Below are 25,360 nucleotides of genomic sequence, written 5' to 3' on the forward strand. Positions count from 1 at the left end.
AGGTGCTGCAACCCCATGCCAAGTGGGGTGCACCGTCACCTCTCGACGTGTTATGCTTCTTCCACAACACGTCCAGAAATGCCCCCCCCCAAACTCTCTTTAAAAACGTGTTTAGCTAGAAGGGTGGTTTACTTTCTGCTCCTGTGGTTTCACCCCTAACTTTGAATAGCTGAGGCTGTGTGAGCTCCACTAAAGTGAAAAAAGAAACACGGAGACCGTGACTGTTTTGGAAAAGTTTTGTGGAAAGGATTAATAATTTCATGTCATTCAAAGAATTAACTACCATTTTGCTTCACTCCTTCACCTTTTTGACAGAAGGGCTGGTTACTTATTAATGTGAAGTCATAATTATTGACAGCCTTAAAGTCATGACAGTTCCGTTTGATAGTTATACATTAGTCAACATCTTCTCTTGAGTGTGTAATGACAAACAGCGTTTGCTGTTTTTAATAAGATTTAGAAAGCTTTGCCCCTTGCCTGCAGAATATTGTCGTCATTCCTATTATTGCATTAACAACCGGAGGCTGTTTCCCCTCAGGACTGCAGCCCCATTGTGCTGGCAGCTGCACTGGCTCGCGTGGTGGAAACTGAAAAACCCACCTTCAGCTCCAGGAGTTTGGAGCCGGGGGTTTTGGGGAACTGTCCTCCGGCAGTCTGTCCTGCTGCAACATGAACCTACAGCACCTATTGCCTGCGATGCAGTGGTAGGAGACGTGCCCAGAGCACTTAGGCAATCCAGGTGAGGAGGGCACCGTCTCTTTCCGTAGCAGAAGCGTTGCTGTGTAACTCCTGATCTGCTCCAGGGTGCATAAACTCTGCAACTGCATTTAAGTGCGAGCTTATGGCTTGAAAGCTATGTGTTGCTAATGGCTGACCCTTTTAGTAGGGATTGATAAATGAATGATTGGAAGCGGTAGACCACAGGCTGACTTTCCCACAGCTTGCTGTGTATATAAGATCTGATAAGGAAGTTCAGGCAAAGCTTAGCTTAAGGTCAACTGATCATTAATCAACCGTGCACTTCTCAGGTAATCAGCCTGTGAAATGCTGGCCCACTCCGCTCTTTGAAGACCCCACCTACAAAGAGCTGTAAAATGTTTGCTGAAGTAGATTAAACACAGCTTTAAGTGCCACCTATAGACTACAAAGCATGTTGTGTCTCTGCCTCAGGGTTAACCCACCAGCCTGACACTTGGCTGACTGACAGCCCAGAGCCCACCCCGTGCATAAACTGGGTCCTGACCTCCTGTGTCCTTGAGTCCATTACAGTTTGTGTGTGGCAAAGGCAGAACACAGGACACGTTTCACAGTTTTTATCTTGCAGGGAGATGAGATGAGATGAGCTGCCCTGTGTTTGTTTGTTTGTTTGTTTTCTGCACGTTTCTGTTTCTTTGCAGGAAGGCGTGGTGAGATAGAAGAGTTGAGTTCGTACCCTCCTTTTAGAGGGAGCAGCTCAGCAGTCTGGGTGGAAGGCTCACCTGGGACTAGGTGACTGGGCAGAGTGTGGAGGTTGATCTGCTTTGGAAGCCATTCTGAACTATATTACTATGTGTGTGGTGGATGGGAGTAATTTTGTGACAACACCCAAATGTAAAGTCAAGTAGAGGTGTGATCTAAGTCAGCTCACGAAGTTCAAGCTGTTTCTTTACAGTTTTTCCAGATGTAAGTTCAAGATGGCTCAGCTTGGGTGGAGGAGGGATCTGGGCGTGTTTTAACAGTGTTCCCAAGTGCAGCTGCAGCCTGGTAGCCTTGTTTGGTTTTTGGTCTGTCTGGCAAGATAGAACCACACTGCTATGTGGCATCTTTCAGCTCTCTCCTGCCTTCCCTGTTCCCCTCCTCTGGTGATTCTCTTGTATGGAAACAATCTTCACAAAGCCTTACTTCTACTAAGTGAACATGGAACATCGGGTCACAAAAATATAAGCCACTTTTCAGGCACATTGCATCAATACGTGTCATCCTTAGAAACTGTAAATCCTGCGTTCTGCCTTCTTCGTTCTGGGCTATCAAGTAACTGCTCTTTGAACATATAAAGTGTTTATGGTCAAGTATTTTGAGATACACCTGCTTGATTATCTGGAGGGTTCTGTCTGGCAAAGTTCCTAATCATGTAACAACGTAACCTTTAGTCATAGCTTCATGACATGCTGCTGGCCTTGCAGAGATGAATAAATAGGAAGCAAAGCTGCGTTGTCTTAAAGCAGCCCCGCTTCAAGGGGAAAGCAGTCTGCAGATGTCCTACTCATCACGTGCAGAATCCATCTTGTGGCTGACTTGATGCTGGTGGAAACAGAGTTCTCAAAACCTTTTGGTTGAACTGTGGAAAGAAACGATTTGGAGAGAATTGTAGGCATGCCTCAGACCTTAAAGGTGCTCAGCAAGGGCACAAGAGACTTTTTGACCCTTTCCCACAGGCCACTGCCTAAAATAACCTGAAGATAAAGCAAAAGGGGGAGGGAGGGCATACCTGCTAATTCTTCCAAGCTGTTTTGTAGTGGTTTGGGCTTTGGAGAGTGTAGTTTTGCCCCAGTTCTTCACAGATTTTTTTTTCTTATATGCTAGGAAGGGATGAGGCTCCAATTCATATCCTAGGTTGTCTAATGAGGGTGAAGAGCTGCATGCTGGGGCTGGTAGTCTGCGGGAGGCTGTGTCTCTGTGGGGGTGATGAAAACACAGATGCGTCTTCCTAACAGTTTGCTCCTGTGTCCTTCAGCATTCGCACAGTCGATCTGAATCACAGCAGCGATGGCACACAGCGCTGGGACCCTAACTATGCATGTTTTGTCTCTCCTCCCAGAAGCCGGAAGGACAGTTTAGAAAGCGAGAGCTCAGCAGCTATCATTCCTCACGAGCTAATCCGCACGAGACAGCTGGAGAGTGTACACCTGAAGTTCAACCAGGAGTCCGGAGCGCTGATTCCCCTCTGTCTAAGGTGAGTGAGGTCGTCCTCCTCCTCAGCTTTTACTAACACGCAGCTTTTGCCTTGTGGCATTGTTTCGCCATACAGGCATGCATGCAATGAGTCTTTAAAGGCCAGAGTTGAGATAATTTTGCCAAAACGCATTAAAAACAGATGGTTCTTTGCATGTGTGTTCATCGTGGTAAGACTGTTTCTCATTCTTTTTTTGTCCTCCAGTGTATTTTGAGTGCTGAAACAGGACGGGATTAGTATGCTTTTATTATTATTAGTCTAATGCTGGCAACTGTGATAAAGAAGAGATGTCTTATCATATTCTGTCAAAGAAATCCCTTGAGTTGTTAACTATGGCTTATGGACTCAGACACAAGTATTTGTACAAAGCCCGTTTGCAGTCAGTTTATGCATGCAAGTATGTTTTTAGTCAAATTCTGGCACTTAGGTGAATGAAAGGACAGAACATTGTGTGTACGCCCTATGCCTTATCTTTCGAAGGTTCAGGCTGTGCATACCACTGTAAGTGACTTTTCTAGATGTCCACAGTTTCAATCGGCACTATTTTTAAAAATACCTGTGGCAAATGTTGTAGTCATTAGCATAAGACAAACGGTTGCAGGTGATTGAGTTACTTTGGCTTAATGAGTTACGTGCCTGTGGTATCAGAGTTATCAGCAGCAGGTGCACGGTTGCCTATGCCTGTTGAGAAACCAATGGGACAGTTAATGCAAACATATTTTATTTTACATTACAAATGTGTGAACAGTCTGTCCTGATCACTTACCACAGCTCAGCTGACCAGCAGTAACTCCTCAGGCAGCTGTGACTGTTCTTAGGTGCCATATATCTTACCTGAACGTTTCCCAGTTGCATGTTGGAGGCATGCTTGTATGCAGAGTCTCTGAGCCTAAATACCAGAGGCATCGCTTTCCCCATGGAAAGCACTGAATGAAAAAATGGGAATTGATTCTGTAGATGATCACGTATGTGTATCTTCTAGCCATTTCATTGAAATGCATAAGTAACACAGGTTACATTTGTCAAGCACCAGGGCAGTGGATTACTAAGCGTTGTCACCGTAGATAAGTTTGGTCCCACTGATGAGCCTGCTTAGACCCTACCACATGATGTGGAGTCTGGATTCTCTCCTGCAGCTTTCATCTCTCTGAAAGGCTGGCAGTGCCCTGCCCATGCATGCATCAGTGCCTCATTGTGGGGATAGGTGTGCAAGGGGACTGAGGTGAGCTAATACAGCTCTGAAACAAGGCCCTGAGTTCAAGGGGGGAGGTAAGAGAGAGCTCCCTGCCTCAGAAGGAGACTTGTGACGGGCTTTGTGAAGCAAATCGGTCATATATTCCTAAAAAAAATTAATAGTCGCTGCTTTCAAATGGCTTCCATGCTGATGGCAGAAGCTATAGTGCTATATTACAGTGATATATCTTCATCAGTCTGTTGAATGCTGCTCACAGCCTTTCAATTCACACGCATGTTTTATTCCCCAGGGGAAGGCTCTTACATGGACGGCACTTTACATATAAAAGTATTACAGGGGACACAGCAATCACGTTTGTATCAACGGGAGTAGAAGGAGCATTTGCAACAGAAGAGCACCCCTATGCAGCACATGGACCTTGGTTACAAGTGAGAGAGCCTTCTTCCTTTTTCTCTCCTTTCCTCCTTTACAGTGTCATAAAAGTGATCCTGCTAAGGGCTTATGTGGGTTAAAAGTGTAACAAACCTGTCCATTCGTGCTGCAACGTTTCTTATAGTTCTTGTGTAATATTTTCAGTGACTATGGACTCAAAAAATAATGGTGAACTGTTACAATTTATGTTAACGGAGCTCAAATCGATAAGCAGTGGCTGGAAAGTTCTAAAATCATCTGTGAATACAGTAGTATCCATTTCCTGGAGTCAGCAAACACTTTGCAGGCTGTATTTACACTTGATTTCTTCCAGAAAGGAATTTGGGGAGGCAGAGTAGAATGACCTAAACAAGAATGGAGCCAGGGCAGAAGAGTAGCAAGCTGATCTCAAGAGAAGGCTGTGGGACTTTGATCCTACAGAGCCAGGATCTCGGTTTTACATCGTCCTTTACAGGAGAGCAGCACGGATAGTGCAGCCTCTTTCAGTTATACCTCTTTCCTATTGATTCTTTGACAAAAGTCTGTGGTTTCTTGAAGCACCCACACGTTTTCTGCACCAGATTTTTTCTGTATCACAGATTTCCCTTGGAAGTTCCCCATCTGCTTGGTGTTGAGGGTCAGCCCTGCGGAGCCAGTGATGCACTAATGATATGGTGGCACAGCGCTATTCTAACCTTGAATTTCTTCACGGTTATAAACATATTGCAAACATAAAAAAAAAGCTTTAGGGAACGTGTTTGTGCAGAAAAGCCCGTCTCTGAGGGACTGTATACATGCAGTGCATCTCTGCCTTCATTGTTACTGTGGCATTCCTGCCTCCCCTTCTGCTTTTAAGGCAGAGGTTTGTTTTAGCGTTGCAGTGTTGCATTTAACCTTCCACTGACTTGTTTTCAAGGCATTCCACTGCCTCTGTTCATACGTCTGGAGGACATCATACCTTGAAATCTGTACGACTTGTGAAGGAGCTGATCTTGGCTGAAATCATCTCGTGTAGGGATTTTCAAAGAACTCGCGTGCTTTGATTGTACTGGCTGGAAAGTGCAACGCTCCTGTAATGATTAACAGCAAACGGTCAGGTTTAAGGGTGGGTCATTTGCTGTTGGTTCCTGTGCTTGCCAACACATGATACACGGGATCTTGTGACTGTGTTAACTCCAAACATAAGAGTGTTTGTTTGCATTTACATCACATCTTGAAATGTATTGATGTGTGGAGTAGTCAGGTAACCTCTAAGAGTGAAGAATGGCAATAATTAGGTCACCATTCAGACAAGCAGCTAGTATTAACCCTTATGAGCCTGGTTGCTTCTGTGCCTGTTACTTGGGTGCCGAAAATTATGTATTTTTTTGGAGTAGGTGGGAGGGAAAGGTGGAGAGTTTCCGGCTCCTGCAGGGTAGGGAGAAGCAAGTTCCCTCGCTTGTCTCCTACACAAGGTCAGTGCATTGGATCTTCTCTTCTGATGTGACTGCCTTTGTGCTGGCTCTTGCCCCATCCTGTGATGGGAATGAAGGAGGACAGACCGGGTGGGGGAGGAAGGGAGGCCAGAAGCAGCCTGGGACAAGAGGAGGAGCACCCGGCTCTGTGAGATACATGTGGGAGTGTCTGAGGCTCTTGGCTTAATATGCAACGGGAGGCTTCATCTGCGCTCTGCAGTCCCTTGTGGTGTTGGGAGTGGAGGAGGGAGGTTCGTGTGGCTTTGCTTCAGAAGTAAAAGAAATTGTGGTGCGCAAAATTTCCGAGGAGGCGAGCTGTGTTGGGTTCAGTCCCTCGCAGCCTGGGCTGGTCGAGTTGGCAGGCCCCGCCAAGCTTTCGCAGCGAGGCCCGGAGGGGCTCTGCCTCCTCCCTTGCTTGGGACCCCAGGCACGGCGACGAGCTCCAAGGAGAGCTAGCGCCTGAAACACAGCACTGCAATGCAGGGGCTTGCTGCAAAGGCTTGTAAACGGAGGGACCGTGGAGGGGAAGAGAGACGGCAGGCCTCTCTCCTCCTGGGGAGGAGGCACGAAAAACCCCGGCCTCCACTCTGTGCGGCAGCCAGCGACTGACTCCTCTTGGGCCCGAGCGTTGGTGCGGTGGGAGCCCAAACGTGCAGACTAAACACAGTACCTCCTGTTTACATCTCGTGGGCTCGTGTGGCGCGTGTCCAACGTGGGTCAGTCGATCAGCCCGGGCTGAGCGATGATCTGAGAGTCGCTGGCTCTGATGGACGGTTAGCGGGTGACAGGAGTTTGGCAGGTCCCGGCGCCGTTCCTACCAGGCAGGTGTCCGAATCGCCGCCGCAGCTGGCGCTCGGCAGGAGCCGTTTTAGCAGTCTCAGCAGAAAAGTCATTAGACCACGATGATTGTACGCCCCGTTTCTGTCAACAGCCTTTCCAGGTCACGTTCGAGGTATGTTACTAGGGGAAGCCTGTCCTGCTGCTGCCCGTGCTCTGGGGGTGATTAGATTATTTCATTCTCCAGAGCTGTCAAATTGGCACCTTTCCCAAGTACTTGGAATTTTTTTTTTCATTTAAGTAACATTTAATTAGTTCTAAGAAGCTAAATTCTATTAAAGGTCTAAGCATGTCAGGCTGGTTTATTTCTGAACTTCTTCCACTGTGTCATGTATTGTTGAATAGGGAAATTGCTTTGACTCAGAAACATACAAACATATTCAAGAAGCCCTCCTTGTTAACACTAGACTCCTGTTTATATGCTAGTTACTGTGGCAGAGCCTCTGATGTGTAACACTTGCATTAACATCACACATGATCAAAGGCTTCCGCCCTTCTTTCTTCCATTCCCCCTTCCCCCAGTGCTGTGGCAGCAGTGTCCCCACACTGCCTCCTAAGCACCCCTTGCCTCCTCTCCTCTCCTTTCCGAGGGGTAGATGTCCCAGATGCACGGTGAAAGGCTGTGCAGGAGCTGTCTGGCCCAGTGTCAGGGGGTTAAGGACGTTGATCTTGCACAAAGACTCTGACAATAACTGCCCCACAGACACATTTGTATTCGTGGCAGAGTGTCCGAGGTCCTTGGTCTGAGCTGTGCCAAGCACGCGGTTCATCACAGATCAACCTTGTTTGTCTGTAAACCTACCCGAAGCAAGGTGAGGTTGTGCGTGTGTTCTCCTTCCCTCCCTCACTTATGTTCAGGCAGATGATAGAGACGCTCTGTTGAAATGTGTTACTGATCAAGCCCGACCCAATAAAGTTGCCTGAGCCTTTAATACATATTAATATTATCCTGGGGTAGTTTGTGTCAAAGCCTGTCAGCATGCATCATCCTTTGGGAATTACCATCATTAAGTCTCCAGTGATGGGAGTCAGGACATGCTTCTGCAAAGCTCCCCTGCTTTTATGTGGAGCTCTCTGCCCGTCTAGCACAAAGCAGACTGTTCTCCCCTCCTACCTTGCTCACCTGGACTGCTTACTCTCCCCAGAGGGGAGAAGGAGGTTTGTTTAACACTACCTTCAGATAATTTCTGCTCCTGCTGCTTTAGGCAGTCATTGTTCTAGGGAAGAAGATGACAGTCGAGTCTTTGATCATGTGCAATGTGCATGTTACGCATCAGATATTGCTGCAAACTCTGACATACAAGCCAATACAGTGCAGTAAAAACAAACCTATAGTTAAAGAGTCCTCGTTAACTGCAAAATCAAGCATACAGAATTTAAGAAGTATTTGAACAACAGTCTTGCCCCTGCTACGTATGTCTATTTCAGTGCCATATCTAATTGAATGATTAGATTTATTTTTTTTTACAAGGTATGCCTCATTCAGTGCACAAGCATACAGCGTGTTAAGGGAATGAATCAGGAGTATGGAGTAAGGTAGACTCTCGCCTATAGGACTTCCACTTGGTTTGTTTGTCAGAATTAGAAGGTGTGTAGTGAATGAGGCAGGTAATTGCAAAAAATCACAATAGTCCCATGGTGAAGCCTGTTAAATGTTACCCTGGAGAACTGGATCCCGTCCCTGCCTCTATTACTCTGTTCTTTCTCAATGTTATTCTAGATTCTTAAGCTAAAATATTCACAGGTGGCAAATGAGTTTGTGTTCCTTTTTTTCTGGATGGTCAGCTTGAGACCCGAGGTCTGATCCATGTTGCCAGCAGCACCCGAGGCCAGGAGGAATTCTGCTGCAGATCCCCTGTGCCCCACAGTGCTGAGTGGGCTGGAAAACAGGGACCTGCGAGTCTTGAGGCAGGCACCTGCAAGAAGTGGACGTTCAGACTCAATTTCCTCTTCGCTTGTTTTCCCCTGTCTGTTAAGGAAAACCTTCCAGTCATCCTGTGAAGATTAATTCAGTGCTTGCCAAGCATTCCAGCACCACAGATGAACACCAGAAGCAATTTCAGGAAGATATTAAAATTCATTCTTACAGGTCAGGAGAGAGAAAGGGAACTCTATGGGGTGTAGGGTTCAGCCTGGGAGTCGACGACTCATGTTCAACCCCCTGCTCTTACAGGTTTTCTCGGAGACTTTGTCAGGTCTCAGCTTCTTTTAGCTCCCTCCCCCATCTGCTGCAGGGAGAGGAGCGCTCCCTGCCTCGCAGAAATGTGAGGCTGAGCACGTCAGAGACTGTGCGAGCAGTAAGGACGGTAAGATTAGGTGCTTCCAGTGTAATCCATGCTGGCAGTAGTCGGATGGAGCATACTAAATAAAGGGGAAGAGAGTAGGAGGGAACGGGCAAACAACTTGAATGATAATGAAAAGAAATGATGACTAATGCTGCATTCAGTGAGCAGAACCATCCCGAGGACTGAGCAGGGCAGAGGTCTTGTGGGAGAAAAACTGCAGGCGATCTTGTGATTACAGATTTGTTTCGTGATGCAGACGTACGCTGGGGCCAAATTAGCATTGCGCAGGCAATCTCTATTCAGCCATTTCCAAAGTTTTGTGTGCCTGATATTGCTGGTCTCTGAATGTAGAGGGTGGTTGTTTTTTTGTTTTTTTTTCCAGGTAATTTACTCCGTTTCAAAACAAATGCTGTTAGGCAGATGGAGGCTATGGTTCATTTGCAGTTGGCGCCCTCCAATTCTCAGCACAAGGTCTGTCTCCACGTGAGCTGAGCTGCGGTGGGGTGTTATCCTCTGGCACCAGCCCCTGCCGGAGGACGCTTTGCTCGCCTCCTGTGCCAGTGGCTTTGCAGCGTCCAGCAGTCACTGTGTGGATGCTGAGGCTGTGGAAACGGGGTTCTGCTCCCGGCTCCCTACCCTTTGTGTCGCCTCCGGCTTTGGCCTCTGGTCTGCCCTCCATCCTGTTTTTGTGTCTTTGTCTTCCCCTCATCCTGGCCCGTCTCTGCTTTTCTCTCCTCCCCTTCATTCAAGTTGGCAAATTCCTTCTCCTCCTCCACATTGCCTGACTTCCAGCAGAAATGCTGAGAGCGCTGGAGAGTTTCCCTGCCTTTCGTCCTGATGTGCGTGGTGCCATAGCAATTCCTCATCGCTCGGAGGAATGATCGGAAGGGAAAGTCCTACTTAGCTGCCTCTGCCCTGTGTTTGGGGAAAAGCTGTCTTGGGCAAGGACGTGCTCAATGAAGAAGGGCTCTTCAGTTCATTATTCTGCCCTTCCCTGAAAGACTGTGGGCAAACAGTCACTTCCAGAGGCTTCTGTCTTGGCAAAGCGTTCTCATGATGGAGAGAAGGGCTCCTTTGACCTCCAGAACATTTTTTGCTAATCTTTGTAGCCCTCCTCCTGAGGGGTACTTCCAGTTGTTTGCAACAAAATGATTATCCACATTTGTTAGCACTGTCAAAAGATACGTTTTCCAAAACACCTCTTTGAGATAACTTGATTCCTTTTCCCCTAAAAACCCTTAAAAAAAATCAAAACCAAGACATCCAGCATGGAAAAATAAGTTGAGGTTTAGGACAGCAAGGTCAAATGTCTCATAGAAAATGTTAAACAAGCATGTTTGTAGGCAGGATAGGTACCTGGAACCTGTGGGAAGCACCCAGCATTCAGGAGCTATCAACATGTGCTATCTGTGCTGGCACTTGTAGGGTGGGGGGAGATTGCAGTGAGCAGGGTCATAGGGGACGATCCATTCTTTTGGTTTGGCAACCCAAGTGAAAAATCTGGGAAAGAAGATCAGACCGAGCTCAATCTTTAAATATTTTTCAGTTTTTCTTGCTGAAACAAAAGCCTTAAAGAAACCAAAAGGAGAAAAAAAATCCCTTTGTGTTGAATGAAACCAGAAATAGAAGGTTTTCTTCAATAAAAACAGCCCCAAAAAAATCTAGTTTTACAGAATGGAACTGGAGTTGTTAGAAGTTTTGCCTTCTCTAATCAGTGTTTGGGGGATAAACTACTCACCCAGGATATGAGAAACTCATGTTCTATTCCCTTGCTTTTATTTCAGCCCCTATTTCTACTTCTTAGCTTTATGGGCACCACAGCTATAGGGTATTTTGGTTCTTCCCCAGCTCATCCAATTGGAGTCGTTCCACATCATATAAAACACTGAATTAGTCACAGAGACAGCACAAGAGAATGACTCTGTTCCGGTAGCGTTAGGACATTCCCCTGGAAATGAGCACATCTGGTTCTTCTCTCTGCTATACCACATGTTAAATCATTTATGCACATTGGCATAATGGCAGCAGCAGAGGTTCAAAGTAACATTTGGAAGAGCTACTCTGGTACTTGAGATGCTCGCCTGTAAGTGGCAGCTATGGGCCAAGTCCTCTTTTGAAGTGGTAGGGGATGGGTTTTGGTCTCCCCAGCTTGAATAGATGTGCCCAGAACCAAACTAGATGTGCTGTGCCTAGCCTGGTGAGTTTAAGGACAATGCCCGCAAACTGGCTTCAGTCACGTACAACTACAACCTGCTCTTACCCAAAACAGTTTTATGTATCTGTCCCAAGAAAAACATTTTCTAAATCTGTTAGGTTGCTTTCCCCAAATTCTTGGCCAGGCCTAGGACAACCTAAGCTAACGCTTAGTAAGTTTATCATCATCCCTCCAGCACTGCACAAAACCTCATAGCTTTATATCACTTTTTGTTCTTCTTTCTCACTGTCTGAATTCACGAGACACCAGGAAAAGCTTGCTTTAGAGGTTAAAACGTCCCGTTAGGTCATCACGATCCTTCCCATATCAACCCTTCTGCAGCGTGTTCCCTAGTGCTTTGTCCAGGCTAGTTTTAGATGAGTCAAGTTCTTCCATCCTTCTTAAGCTGGCTGACTATCCGACAGCCTAGTGCCTCTCCCTTGCTACTCAAAGTACATTTTGGCTACTGTGTGTAGCTCTTCTCTCATCTGCTCGGAGCATTCCCTGAAATGCCTGTTCTTCTGTAGCATTTTCACTCTGAAAGAATGGGTATTGCCTGTCCTCTTGGCTCCCTTGCCAGCCCTCTCCAGCTGAACCAAACTTTGTGTGCTCACTGCAGGCAGCCCTGTCTGCAAGATGGGTCTTGTCAGGCTGGGCTACGAGGAGCCCCCGGGACTAGCCTTGTAGCTGGGAATGTCATGGAGAGATCCCACAAGGTCAAAATCTTCTGGCGTCATCCTGTACTTCCTCTTCTGGGATTGTAACATCATGGTGTGAAGCAATAGGGTCCCTAAGGCATCTGCGAGTGGATGTTTTCCTTGACACGGAGGGTTATGAATCTCCTGGAAGAGCAAGAATGGAATTTCCCATCGAAGGTGTTTGTTGCAGTACTGGTACCTCTGGAGCCAGTGCCAGGGCTGGGCATGACAGAAAAAGATGTGGTGACAAGGCCCTGAACCACTTGCAACCAAAGCAAGGCAGCACGAATAAGGCCAGGCCAGGGGGACTGTGGAGAGATGGGCTGGGGGGTGCTAGTGGCACAAATTCATTGAGGGGGTTTGCGGGTAACGTTTAAGTTCAGGGGGGAATGCTGACACGCCTTAGCTGCATTTTTTGTTGGGCTGTCGACAGGAATTAGTCTGAAACGATTTTAGGGCAAAGGGCTCCTAAAAGCTGCCGGGTATTTGCAGAGGTAACAGATGACATGCGGCTTAGGGTACAGCTGCTCCACCCATTCCAGGCACAGCATCTGTATGGATGGGCAGTGTCTGAGGAGGGTTGGGATTTACACAGGGGTTTATTGCGACGTGTCCCCACCTTCTCTGGCTGAGCCATGCAAGCCAGCTCTGTGCTAAGTCCAGATCTAATAAAACACGTTTTCTTTTCTTTGACAAACCTGTTAGAAAAGCTAGTGGCAATGTTTAATGCAAACAAAGCACTAGGGCAAAGTGTGGGATCGTTTTCTTTTGTTTTGAGGTAGGCAAGAAAAATGGGTATTATCAGTTAAAGCATCTCTGCATAATTGTCCCTGGGTCAGTCTCTTCTTGCCTGGGACAAAGCGTGTTCCCTGAAGCTGGACAGAGCTGCAACTCAGCTCCTAGCTCAGCTTCCGAGGGTCGTCTTTGACCAGAGGCTTGCCAGATGTGCCGGGCTATCAGCATCGGCGTGACCTGTGGTCACAGAATGTCAAGTCCTCGTGGTAGGGTTGAACCCTAAAGCGAGAGGTGGGGTGCTAGGTGTGTAAGGTACCTATAAGCTGACTATAAAGTCTTTAATGTTTTACTAAGCACAGGTTGCTTTCAAAGTCAGATGAACTGTTCCAGAGCCCCATGACCTTGTGTACATCTTCAGATCTCACCTGTTTTCCTGCATTCGCAGCTGCCTACCTGTAAGGAGTCACGATACAGGTTTCTCAACTATCTGCGGGCATGGAAGCTTCAACAATGAAAGCTTCAACACAGTCTCCTTCACTTGACCTGTAGCAGAGTCCTGTAGGTAAGAAGCAGGTTTGAGCAGGCTCAGGTGGGACTTGCCACGAGAGGGAGACATCATGCTCGCAGCCAGCGCGTTCCCTGAACGCATCCACCTGAACGAGGCTGCCTGGCGTGGTATTTCGTAACGCGTCTGGACACATGCGGCTATTAGAACCAAAATTTTGGGCCTTGGTTGCGTGGAAGGTACCTGTGATAGAAAACTGGGACTTATCTTTAGGGTAGCCATCCTCTTCCAAGCACCTGCAGCATTACCAACGTTCACAGAGACGCAAAGCGCGTGGGGAATGGAGTAGGGATCTGCTAGCAATGGGATGGCATCTGCCTGGGCCTCTCCGGGTCAGGTCACGGAGATCCTGGTGCAAGCAGGACTGTGCAGCACCAAAGGGAATGTCCCAGATATTCCCAGCTGGTTGGCGAGGCCATTCCCTTGTACATACTGCAAACAGCCATCACAAAGGCCGAGCTACACCCTGCAACCAGCTTCAGCAGGCCGGGCAGGCAAGAATGTTTGCACAGAGCTGTGAAAACACAGAGCTGCGAGCACCAAGCTGCTGCAAGCACCAAGCTGCTGCAGCGCTGGGGGACACCCGCTGCTGCTCGGGAGAGCTCCATCACTTCAGCAATGGCCAAGGGATTTCATGGGGGAAAAAGGCTGTCTCTGCATTTAGGGACTGTTTCATTTGCCTTCCAGCTCACAGAGACTTTTCCCCTGGCTGCAGCTCTGTTCTCCTTTGTGGAGCGAAAAAGCTGCTTCATCATTATGATCTCTGTGCAGTGTCCTGTTGATAAGATCGGCTAACAGCATCAGAGGAAAACTCTAGATTCAGGTCTGAAATATAAAGTGAACAGGGCCTATTTGTTTAATTTGAGCTTCTAAGGTTTAAATCCCAAAGGAAATTAAATTAGGTGCCTAGAGCAATGGCAGTCTGTCATGTTTATTTGCTGGGAATGTCACCTTTAATATCATGCACATATAACGTGTGTGTGTTAATGTAATGGGGTATCATACTGTGCAGGAGCAGGCATGCTGCAAGAACTGGAAACCTGAAATATTGTGAGTGAGAGAAGCTGAGATGGGATCGGATTTATTCTCATCCTCCTCCATAGGAGCAAGGACTCGCTCACCAGCACAAAGCTGGTTTTGCTGATCGCAGGTGTGGGTGTCAGCCTGATCTATGGCCAGACCTTAATGCTCTTGGGCTGTTTAAATTGGGCTGCTTCTAAGAGGAGAAGTCTTGTCTGGCTGCGAATCCAGGATCGCTGTGCTTCTTGCTTCAAAGCTTTCTCCAGCAGCTGGTGTGCTGAGAGCGCCTGCCTTCCCCTGCATCCTCCAGAGAGTTCAAGAGTGCTGCCGAGGGACCAGCTCGCGTGCACTTCTGGTTACACCCGTGTTTCGGAGACTCCCTTCTGCTCCAGGAATTAGGGCAGGTTTCCCCAGCTGCGCGGGGTAGTCGGGTTTGGGGTATATTTTTTCTGACGCAGGCTGCAGCTGGCTCTTTAGGACGGGCTCCGAGTGACGCGCTGCGTGAATGTCACTGCAGCGGTTTGTCACTGCAGCCGTAGACGCTTGCCCTCCACCAAAGTTAAGTGTCTGTGCAGGGCTGGCAGCACGGTGCTGCGATCTTTTCTCAGCCTGCTCCGTGGCGCTGCACAGCGTAGGCTGCCGTCGCTGAGATCCCACAAACACGGTCCCTGAGACAGCTGAGCTGCAGACGGCTGTCCCACTCCACTTGTCAGGCCCTTCAGGGAGCCAGTTCGGCTCGCTAAATCAGTGGAATTTGGTTTTTGTTCAGCTAGATCAACAAATTCTGCTGAGAGGGTGGCAGCGAGCTGCAGATGGGCTCAGGCAGCTCCGGGGATCGCTCCCCAGGTCGGTGCTAGCCACAGTGCTCCGCGTGGGCTTGTCCCTGCTCTGCGAGCCTGTGGCTTAGCCAAGAGCTGACCTGTCCCCCCTTCGCTCTCTCTACCCTTTGCTGCTTACCCCTGCACACCCTGCCTTGTTTTCCACCAGGCTAAGAGCAGCTGGCTGCCTTGCACACGTGGTTCCCATTTCTCCCCTGCCTCTGGCACCTTGGGAGCGCCCAGGGGTCTTCCTGCTCTGCTCCTCGCCTAGTTCCCCTGCCAAAGCCGTGGCTCCTCATTCCTGCTCCCTCACCCATCCCAGCCTCTGGCATTTTTGCTCATCCGTGGAGGGCTGAATATTCATTTCCTCCTTGCCTGATTGCTGTGAATACCAATTCCTCCTCCTTTTTCCGGCTGCTCCGTGCGTTTCGATGCCTGCCAAATTGTTTTCATTCCCTCGCCCCGTTGCAGGCTGCACCTCCGCAGAAAGCGATCTGCTCCGCGCCGGAGCCCCGGCTCCCCACCCAGCTCTTCCTCCGGAGCTGAGCGGTCGGGTCGCCCTCCTGCCTCCAGCCCGGCCAGCCGGCTTCCTCGTTCTGCAGGCAGCCAACAAACGAGTGTCTCCAGTCCGACAGGCAGAGCGGTTACAGCCTCCTGCAAGGAGACTGCAGCAGTTTGCGGTGGCACTGCGTGTTTCAGCGCGATGTTTCTCGGCTTGCCAGTCTGCGGAGTGGTGCCAGGTTGCAGAGTCATGTCCAAAGCAGCGAGATCCTGGCTCCTGGCTGCAGCAGGGTTGTGTTTTTTTTTTTTTTTTCCAGGTTCGAGGTATGAGCAGAGAGGCCTGGTGGAGCTGCCTGCGTCCACGCTGAGCAGCTCAGTCGTAAACCCTGGCCTGAAGCCTGCTGCAGGTCGAAGCTAGGCAAGGAGGGAAATGTGATGGAGAGGGGAGGCTGTAGCTCCCTCATCCCCAGGGAAATCAGTGCGCGGTGGTGGCAAGGTAGAAGGGAAGAGAAGTTCAGAAGCATCATAGCTCTCAGATCTGGATTTAGTGTTTTCGACTCTCCAGGGCCAGGGGAGGGTGAGGAAGGGGCCTGGGGACGGTGCTCGCTTCGGGATGGAAAGCGGTGCCAGGGACAGAGGAAAGGGTGGAGCGAAGGAAGGAAAGGAGGAGCGGTGGGGAAGAACCAGACCTGTAGGCTCAGCTGGGGATAAGCCACCGGGCACTGCTGCAACCCAGCTCCCAGGAACGTCGCTGCGACGCCCCCGCGCCGTGTGGGGACCTTGGCCTCGTCCCGCATGGCCGTCACGGCTCCCATGCCAAACCCGCTGGGTGCCTGCAGCTCTGGCCTTCGTGGCTGTTGCAGGGAGAGGCAGGACGTGGTTGCTTTTGGCTCGTGCGTGCTTTTTTGTAAAGAGGGTGGTGGTTTCTCCCCTTGAACTCCTGGGGCTGGTTCCCCTCGGTGCCTCTGCTCTGCGTGACTTGGGGGGCTTTGTGGAGCCGTGGCCCTCAGCTGGGGATTTCGGCCTGTCAGCAGCCCCTTTCATGGGCTACTTTGTGTTTGCTGTCCTGGCAAGGAGTGGGAAGGGTCCCCAGGAGCCACAGCCAGGGTCCTGGGACCTCAGCTCCCACCACGGGCACCTCCCTTGCCAAGCGCTCAGTTTGTCTAAACAACACAGTGTGTCAGACACAGCCCTCCGCCTGCCCAGAGCTCTGGCTCTGCACAGGTTTCGGGCTCTCACTGCACCGCTGTTCTCTAATTCAGCTGTGAGCTTCACTTCAAGGAATCTGATGAAAGCAGCTCTGTCTCCCACTGCCTCTCCGGCAGTTGTTATCTTGACCCCTTTTCCTCCTTCCCCACTCTGTCTGTCTAAAGCCGAGCCTCTAATTTTAGACTTAGGAAGATAATTGAGGGTCAAAAAAGATTGCCATATAATTTTAACATTTTTTGCAGCGGTTGAGGCGAGAGGCAAAGTTAGGAGCTCCTGCCCTCAAACCTTTGTATTGCAGGAAAGAAGGACGTGGGGAAGGAGTGAGCTGGTCCGGCCTGCTCAAGTGCAGAAGTTGTTCTGCTGCTCGGCAATTAGCTAAAACTGGGAGTGCAGAGGCATAAACTGCTGTCTTTCCTTTGCAGATCCTATTGACCGAAGAGTTCGTAGAGAGAATGCTGGAAGATTTAGAAGATCTGAATTCTCCGGAGGAGGTAAGGCTGCCTTGTTCCCGCATCCCCCAGGTACTGCCCCAGAGAGCAACGCCGCAGCTCGCCCCGTCCCGCAGCTTGCTTTGACCCAGCCCTGCCCTGTAGGCTCGAGGCTTTGCTAGACCTTCACATCACATCTGCTGTGGGCTAAGGCACTGAGAGAAGGGATTGCAAGAAATGCAGGGCAGCGGTGGGTGTTACAGGAGGTGCTGCGCATCCTTTCCACCAGCATTGTTCCCAACTCAGTATCTGAGCACCCCGAGTCGAAGCGGTGCCGCCCCTGGGCCGGGTATCAGGGTTTGTCTCCGTGCTGTGGGTAACACCATCCTCAAGAGCAGCCCCCAGCACACCTCCTCTCCCCCTCTCAGAAAGGCTGAAAGCGGTGGCAGCACATTTGCTGCCGAACAATCTGTCCTAGGGGCCTCCTTTTTCCACTTCAGGGAGCAGACGGGGGGTTTTTCACGTCTGCTGCTTGGCCTTCACCTGCCACCCCTGTAAGCCGGTGCACAATGTGCAAAAGACCATCACCAGCCTAGAAGCGTTGCAGCAGCAGCCGAGGGAGCTTTAGAAAGCTTTGCTGTGCGGTGCTAAACTTCCCCTTGCCATGTGATCTCTTCCTGGGGAACATTTAACACCCTGTCTCCCATGCATGCCATATAAATATTCTGCCTGACTTCAAAGAGCAGTGGCAGAAATGACATGTAATATTTTTAATCCCATTTTTTACAGCTCCCTGCAGACTCTAAAGAAACTTTCCTTGGCTTGCAGAGCAGCCCTCCCATCCCTCGCCCCGCTCCCCTCCCCCCAGGAAAAATCTCAGGGCTCTAATTATTTAATCCGGAGCTGATTTAATGCCAGGGTGTTCTTTGCTGCGTGAGCGAGGGGAGCACGCTGCTGGCTGGGCAGGGACTTTCAGGCCAGCTTTTATCCAGTTAAACCTAATCCAAAGCTCATTTTTGCCGGTGACATGGGAGCCCGGGAGCTCTTGGTCTGCAGGCCCTGCAGTTAAGGCTTCGCACGGCTCACGTTGCTCTCCGCCGAGAGGCGAAGGCACTGGGCATGGCAGCTCGCCTCCGAGCTGCTGGGACTTTGCTAAATTAAAAAGCGAAAAACAAACAAACGCAAAGGATGGCTTCTCCGAGAGGAGCGCTTTGGAACCGCTGCTGTTTACGAAAAGGAAAAATGCTTGAGATGAAATGTGATCTTTCAGCATCTAGATCCCTCCAAGGATTTGTAAGTTGCAGGATCCCAGTTTGGGCCAACTTCACGCATTCCTCAGCAGCCCTGGCTGGTTCCTGATGATATTCATGTGGTTGAATGAAGCCCCGTCGGCGCTGCAAGGAAAGCCTTTCCCTCGCTACATAACGAGCTGCCCCTGTTAAGTGAAATTAGCTGTTTGAGTAGCTTCAGCTTATTTTTTACATACCCTAGACCTTGAACTCAGAAGGATCCCCTGGGCTGTATGGGACTACTAGATTATATGGTGCAAGCTATACACAGAGCTTGAGTTTAAAAAAAAAACAGCCCTAAGTGGGACTGGGACTGTTGATGTTTCCTAGAGGAGAAAAAGTAGGAGTTTGTGGTAGGCAGTATCCTGAATGATCCTGCTGTGCCCCCGGATCGCGGTCAGCCCCTGACCCGCCGGCCTGGCGTATTAGGGTCGATGGGCACCGAGTGCAAGTCACCCTGGTGCGCGGGCTGCAGGCAGAGCAAGGTCAGGAGCAAAGTCGTAACCTGCTAGAGCCGTCCTTGCTCTGGAGCAGGCAGCTGGAGGGGAACTTCTCCAGCAGCAACCTGCCACTGAGTGCGTTAATGTCCTTCGGAGTGGGGCTCTTACGGGAAGAAAGACACCTAATGGGATAAAGGTGGACTGTTTGCAGGTCACTTTTCTCTTGCACCAGCTCTCTGATGTACGTAGCCCCGTGTAGCTTCCAGCACTGTTGGCCTTGGTCAGAGGACTCTTGCAGGAGGGGATCGCTGTGTCTGTAGTGGTCCTGGAGCAGCTGCCTCCAGGTCCGTTTGTTGCTGGTGGTGTGGGATCCCAGCGAGATTCCTCCCTGGGAGAGCCGTAGGGGTGTCAGGGACTGTTGCTGCATCAGGCAGTGCTGCGCCATGGGTGCAGCAGGGTTTTAGGCAAAATCATCCTGCAAACTGGCTTCCAGAGCTGTCCCCGATGTGTTCTGGACCCTGAGGCCAGGCAGCGGGGTTGCCTGCAATGCAGGCCCAGAAGTGGTTGTCAGCCAGCCATGGCCGGGGCAGATCTGTAGCCTGAAAGATCCCCAAAGAGAACAGCATAAATCCAGCTGCCGTGTTGCCACGTAAGGATTTGAAGCCTTTGCTAGCTCTACATCTAGCGTGTTTGCATTTTTTTGGACTGCTTGCACTCTTAGGCATGTCCTTGCCAGCTCAGCAGTGAGAACAAAATTGAAGTGACACTGAGGGGGAGCTTTTCTTGCTCCGGGACTGCACTTGTCAACCCCACGGATGCCTCCCAAGCTGCCCCTGCTCCATCCTTTTGTGCCTGCCCTTTGCGGTGGGAGGGCCTGGTCCATGTTAACCCCTGCGGGGATGTTAATGCCTGGGAATGGCCGGTGTCCTTCCTCCCTGTGATGGTTCGGTTCCAGGCTCCCTCCCGCACCCCCTCGCTGTCTTTGAGAGCTCTGTGTGAATGCACGTGGTTGCGACAGGGGCTCCTTGGACCTCTGTCCCAGGCAGTCACATTTGGGGGCAGAGATGTGGGGGTGACATCGTAGCCTTGGGCGGGGTGTCCTGGAGCAGCGTTGGGACGAGTGGGACAGGAGGCTTGCTCTGTTTGGGAAACATTGGCCAGAGACACTGCTGTGTAAACCAGACCGGGGCAAAAATCTCCATTCCCCGCGCTTCAATCTGTGTTTGCAAAACAGCCCGAGCAGCTGAGTGCCTGTGCGAATGCAAAGCCTTTGTACCGGCTGGGTTGGGCTGGAGCAGAAGTGCTGCTCAGGCACCCTGCCCCTCCCCGGGGCACAGGTTGCCCTCCCGGTTGCCCTCCCGGAACCCCTTGCAAGCCCTCTTGATCCTGTCCCCCAGCAGAGCCTCGCTAGCTCGTGTACACCCCGCCCTGCGTGCCAAAATTCTCCCTCTGAAGCAAACGGGGGGCTCCGGGGGCCAGGTGGAGGGAAAGGGACACGGTCGGGTGGGAGGGGAGAGACTTGGGAATTTTCGGTGTGATCAGGGAGGGGAGATGGTGATGGGAGCAGAAACCCTCCGGAATCCATCTGATGAAATAAATAATGCGCGGGCTGAAATCTCCTAACTTTACTTTGGCAGCTGAGGCACAGGCCACATTATCTAATGTCCACTGCTGTCCAAAACATACTGATGGGGAAATGTTTTCCCTGTGGCCTCTTGTTTTAAATAATAATAATAACGGGGGGCTGCCTGCCTTTGTAACGAGTTTGGTTTTTTTCCTGTGGATGAGGTTGCAGAGATATATGTTAACTGGTTCTCTGTGTTGCCTTACAGTTTAAACTTCCAAAGGAGTACAGCTGGCCCGAAAAGAAACTGAAAGTCTCCATCTTGCCAGATGCTGTGTTCGACAACCCGCTGCATTAGAGCTGAATTACACCCTCCTAACGACTGGGAGAGCCAAGTTACTGTCCATTACCCAGTGACTCACAGGATAATTAATGCAGTAAAAACTCTGCCTGCAAATAAAAGAGTTTGCTGCACAACCACTGCAAACAGAAGAGGAGCTCCTCAGCACCAGCCCAGACCGAACTGAGCCCTTTCCTTTCTCCTTCCCAAGGCTGAGCTCTCTGGGAACAGCCTGCGTATGTGTGAGTGCGAGTGAGAAATATTTAACTATGAAAATCAGTAGTAAGAACCCTTTCTCTCTCCTAGCTACAGAACTCCCCTCTGCCTTAGCCCAGGGTGTAGACGCTCTGCACGCCTGTATTTACACATGCATTCTGCCAGGTGCGAGCCTATAATCCATGGATTAAATGTTCTTTACGTGACTCTGGAGTCCTTTTGTTAGCCAAACTTTTACTGACTGCAGAACTGTTCTTCCATGTGCTATTTTTTTTTTCTTTTCAGAAACGGAATGGTATTTCCCCTGTTTAAAGGAGGCCAAAAGCTCACATGCTTGAAGCTGAACAGATTTAAAGATGAACTTTCTAGTTCAGTCAAGAAAAACAAACCCAGATCCTCCCTGCCCTCAAATTAGGCATGTTTTAAGTGTTGGTCTTGGTGCTATTAGCTATGGTATCACTGCAAACAGAGGCAACTTTATTCTCGCGCATCCTGTCCTTGTGCCTGAACCCCAGGGAAGGTCGCAACCTCTGGTTTTGCACAAGCAGGAGGAAGAAAGCTACCGGGGCGGGGGAGATCTCCTGTTTACAGTGTGTTTATCTTTAAAGAGATACTGTCAAGTATTTTTTCCTTGCTATTGTACAGAATTTGAGAAGCTAGAAAGAACCGTTTGTTCACAGGGATAACTTAGGCAGCTCTGCAGGACCCAGAGGGCTGCTTGAAAGCGTATGAAACGGAGATCTCCGCTGCCCTGGCATAGCAGAGGGGAGACTCAGCCTCAATAAATCCGACTATTCTTGTTCCAGCAGGATTGGGCTCTAGCACAGCTCCAGTTTCCCCTTCAGCCTTGCTGCGGTGGCTGTTGTTGCGGCTGGTGTCTCTCCTTTCGCTTGGATTTGGACTGTAGAGCATCAAAATCAGTTTGAAAAGCCTCTGTCCTCTAGCTCCCTGTGGCCTCCTCCTCGGAGCACAACGTGGTGTGCAGAGGATGCAGGCTTTGCACGGTCACGTTGCGTCTCCTCTGCATTGCAAGGCTGGCCACTGTGGATATGCTGAAGCAAACCACTGCGGCTTTGCCCCCCGCTGCTGTTGCAGGTTGTCCCTGACGTATTCCCCCAGCCCTTCTCTACCCATTGTCTTTCGGTGGCAACTCTTCACTCCTCGGCAGGGGAGGTGCAGCTTTCTGTTCCATCCCTTTCTGCTGACAAGCTGACTTGGCCGTTCCTTCTTCCCGATTTATGCGCAACTGTCGTGTGATCTTAATACAAGTATAACAAAAGCTTTTAACACTTAACTCCCCTGATCAAACAGCAAAGTCCAGGAGGCCTCTCAGTACCCCAGGGTTGGTTTTCTGTTTGTTTTCTGAGTTAATTTCTTCCTGGCACAGTCAGCTTTGATGTCTTTTTGCATATATTTGAGGCTGGTTAACGCCGGTCAAGAAGCAGAGCTAGGAGCCACAAAGCTTTCCTTGGACTTGCTACAGAATTCCTCTGTGGCCTCAGGCAAGTCACTCAATGTCTCTCTGTGCGGAGAGGGTGATTATTGACTAGAGGGCTGTAGGACCTACCGAAGCATGCCAGGGTTTGCAGGGGAGGGCGTGCTTTGTGTACAAAGTAGCATTTGTATTATTATAATTGTTGTTATATTATAATTTAAGGCAGGCCAAATGCAGGGTCCAACACCGCTCGGCAGAACCTTCCCTTCTGCAAAGCTACGAAAGCAATTTACATGTAAATGAGTTTGTCGTTTTGTCTGAACTCAGCGGATCATCTTAAAATCCTGCTGCGAAAGAACAAACTTTCAGATATCTGCGTGTGCCAGCCAGAGTGGTTTCTGTGCCGTGGCAGCCTGCGTTCGTCCCTGGGATCTCTTGGCCAGTTTTCCTTGTCCCGCTTCGCACTAAGCCGATACGAGCCTCCTGCACTCGATGCCTATCCAGGGGACACCGTGGGCTAGGGAGCAGCATGAAAATTGACGGGTCCAGCTTCCAGAGCAATGCACACGAGTGTCCCGCCGCCAGATGATGAACAAACAGACCATTGTGGCGGTCAGGAGCGGAGCAAGGGCAGCGACTACAATATTGTCCCTGAGCCATCCGCCAGCAGTAGCCCGCGGACCGCGCCGGGACGGGTTTGCTGGGGGTGCCTGCAGCAGAGCTGGCTCGCTGCCACGCTGCTGGCTGCTCTTCCTCGTTTCCAGATGCTAGCCCTCATTAAAAGGAGCTTCCAATCCACGTCGTAGCGGAGAAGGGACGTTCGGAAGGTCAATCGCTGCTGCTCCCGCGGAGATCATCACGGGGCAGAGAGAAGCCCATCGGACCCTCGCTGGGCTCCGACACGCATCGGGAAGGCTGGGGACCTTCTGCCCTGTGTCCTCCGGGAGCCTCGCAGCGGGGCCGTGGTGCTCAGCGCAGGGAGAGCAGCTCCTCGGGGCTGCCTCGTGCTCCAGTTCTGCCTGGCTTATGTGTATGTTTTCCTCGTTGTATTTACTCTCCTCAGACGCTCTGGGTTGGGTTTTCATTGACTTCAGAGGGAGCACACTGAAAGCGTTCGAAAACCCACCCGGTATCCTTGTGTGTGTGTATTTTTGTTCCGTGTCATGTATTTATATATAGTTCTGTGTATTTGAGTTAGGAACAGGTGGCATGCCAGAAATCCCTATTTCTGAGACGCTTTCTCACAGAGCTTTGCCGGTAGCCAGATAACAATTGAGGGGAAGGTTTGAGGGGAAGGAAGTGGAAATCTTCCTACTTAGCTAAGGGGAAAACTCTTAGACAAATAACTGCTAAAATAGAAGTCTCTGTCTTATCATCAGGCCAACTGTAAGAGGGAAACTGGTGAAAGTCAACCCTGAAGCTCCAAGGTCACGCTGCTGCCTCTCGACAGTCATCAGGAATAAGAAAGTCGCGTGGTGTTCAGTGTTGTGAAGAGCTGCGCGCCCACAGGACATCCCCTCCCCTGATCTGCTTCAGGTTTGCAACCGTGCCAAAGCCTTACTCATTGGCAAGTAAATGAGATCTCGAGGTTGGATGTTTTCATCTCGGGGCAAGAGGACGTGTCTGTGTGTGAAGGAAATGGAAAAGAAACCTCTGTATTTTAGTAAGCAAATAGTTTTTAAAAGGGAAATGCAGCAGTGCTAATAAATGCCGCGGTATTTTCTAGCCCAAACCTGCTGAGATCTACTGTAGGTCTGCTTGGTGCTGATTTTGTTCTAGATTGTGTAGAAGGCTTGAAGCAGGATTATAGAAAGCCAAAACCCGCGAGGCGTCTGTTGTCTAGAGATAGCGATCTGGATCTAAATGACAGTTTGAAATAAGTGGGTCCAGGTTTTCTCTCTCCTGGAGAAGTCTCATGACGCAGACAGGCAGGGGTATTTCCAGCGACGAGGAGCCTTATGGCAGGCCCGCAGTGCCTTGAAAATCCGACATGTGACCGCAATTCTGAAACGAGAGAAGTCCCGAAAGCCAGGGCTACTTTCCTTCTCAGCTCATGATTAAAAACAGAAGAAATACCGTACAGTTTCAATATTAAAGCATGCGGGATGTGACCTGAGCGGAGCAGTCAGTCTTGTAGCTGGAGTGACCTGCAGTGATATTTTCAGTGGCTTAGATAGGTGCTGCCTGCTGTGCCTGGTGTCTTTGAGGATGGTGATGTATTGGTTTTCCTGCACGTAGGTTTGCCAGCAGTGGTTTGAAATGATATTCTGGAGCTCTTCACTTCAAATATGCAGTTGCTCTTGGATGGCTTTTGAAATGACACCGTCGGGTCATGAAATGGGCTTTGAAGAAGTGGGGGTTTTGTTTTTCATCCGCGACCGGTGGAAATAGTTCGGGGGTGTAGCCTCAAAAACAAATAGCTGAGAGCAGCGCTTGGCTTGGAGGGGACGCATTGCCGGGGAGAGGGGGAAGAGGTTTCGTGCTGGGGGTCGGGCTGGCAGCCCCCCCTGCACCCGCAGCCGGGGCTCGGTCAGGGCCCTTGCGGCATCTCAAGGCTGCGAGAGGAGCTGAGGGGGGTGCAGGGTGCTTCACCGAAAAACCCTTGGCTGGTTGCGTGCTTCGCAGGACTGGTGTTTGGAGGACGGGGCTGCTCGGGGGCTTGGCTGCTCGGGTGTTTGTCTGTCCCGGCGAGCGTCCCCTCCTCTGTAGGCGTCCAGAGTCGCAGGCTCGTGTCTGGCCGGGGCAAGACAGCATCACTTGAGGTGGGGACAAGACCTTCAGGCTGGAGGCCACC

General features: G+C 50.2%; 1 protein-coding gene across 2 annotated transcripts in view; it reads left to right on the top strand.

Moving 5' to 3' along the window:
- The window catches only part of SUFU (SUFU negative regulator of hedgehog signaling), an 83,884-nt gene extending 62,547 nt beyond the window's left edge, over nucleotides 1–21,337 (top strand). For both annotated transcript variants that reach the window (XM_080596907.1, XM_080596908.1), the window contains exons 9-12: nucleotides 2,798–2,932; nucleotides 4,417–4,555; nucleotides 17,277–17,345; nucleotides 20,844–21,337. In XM_080596907.1, the coding sequence (XP_080453033.1) occupies nucleotides 2,798–2,932; nucleotides 4,417–4,555; nucleotides 17,277–17,345; nucleotides 20,844–20,933 (433 nt within the window). In that variant the 3' untranslated portion in view covers nucleotides 20,934–21,337. The remainder of the gene's footprint in view (nucleotides 1–2,797; nucleotides 2,933–4,416; nucleotides 4,556–17,276; nucleotides 17,346–20,843) is intronic.
- Nucleotides 21,338–25,360: the final 4,023 nt, after the last annotated feature.

Source organism: Anser brachyrhynchus (genome assembly GCF_964034855.1).
Source record: "Anser brachyrhynchus genome assembly, chromosome: 6".
NCBI classification, from domain to species: domain Eukaryota; kingdom Metazoa; phylum Chordata; class Aves; order Anseriformes; family Anatidae; genus Anser; species Anser brachyrhynchus.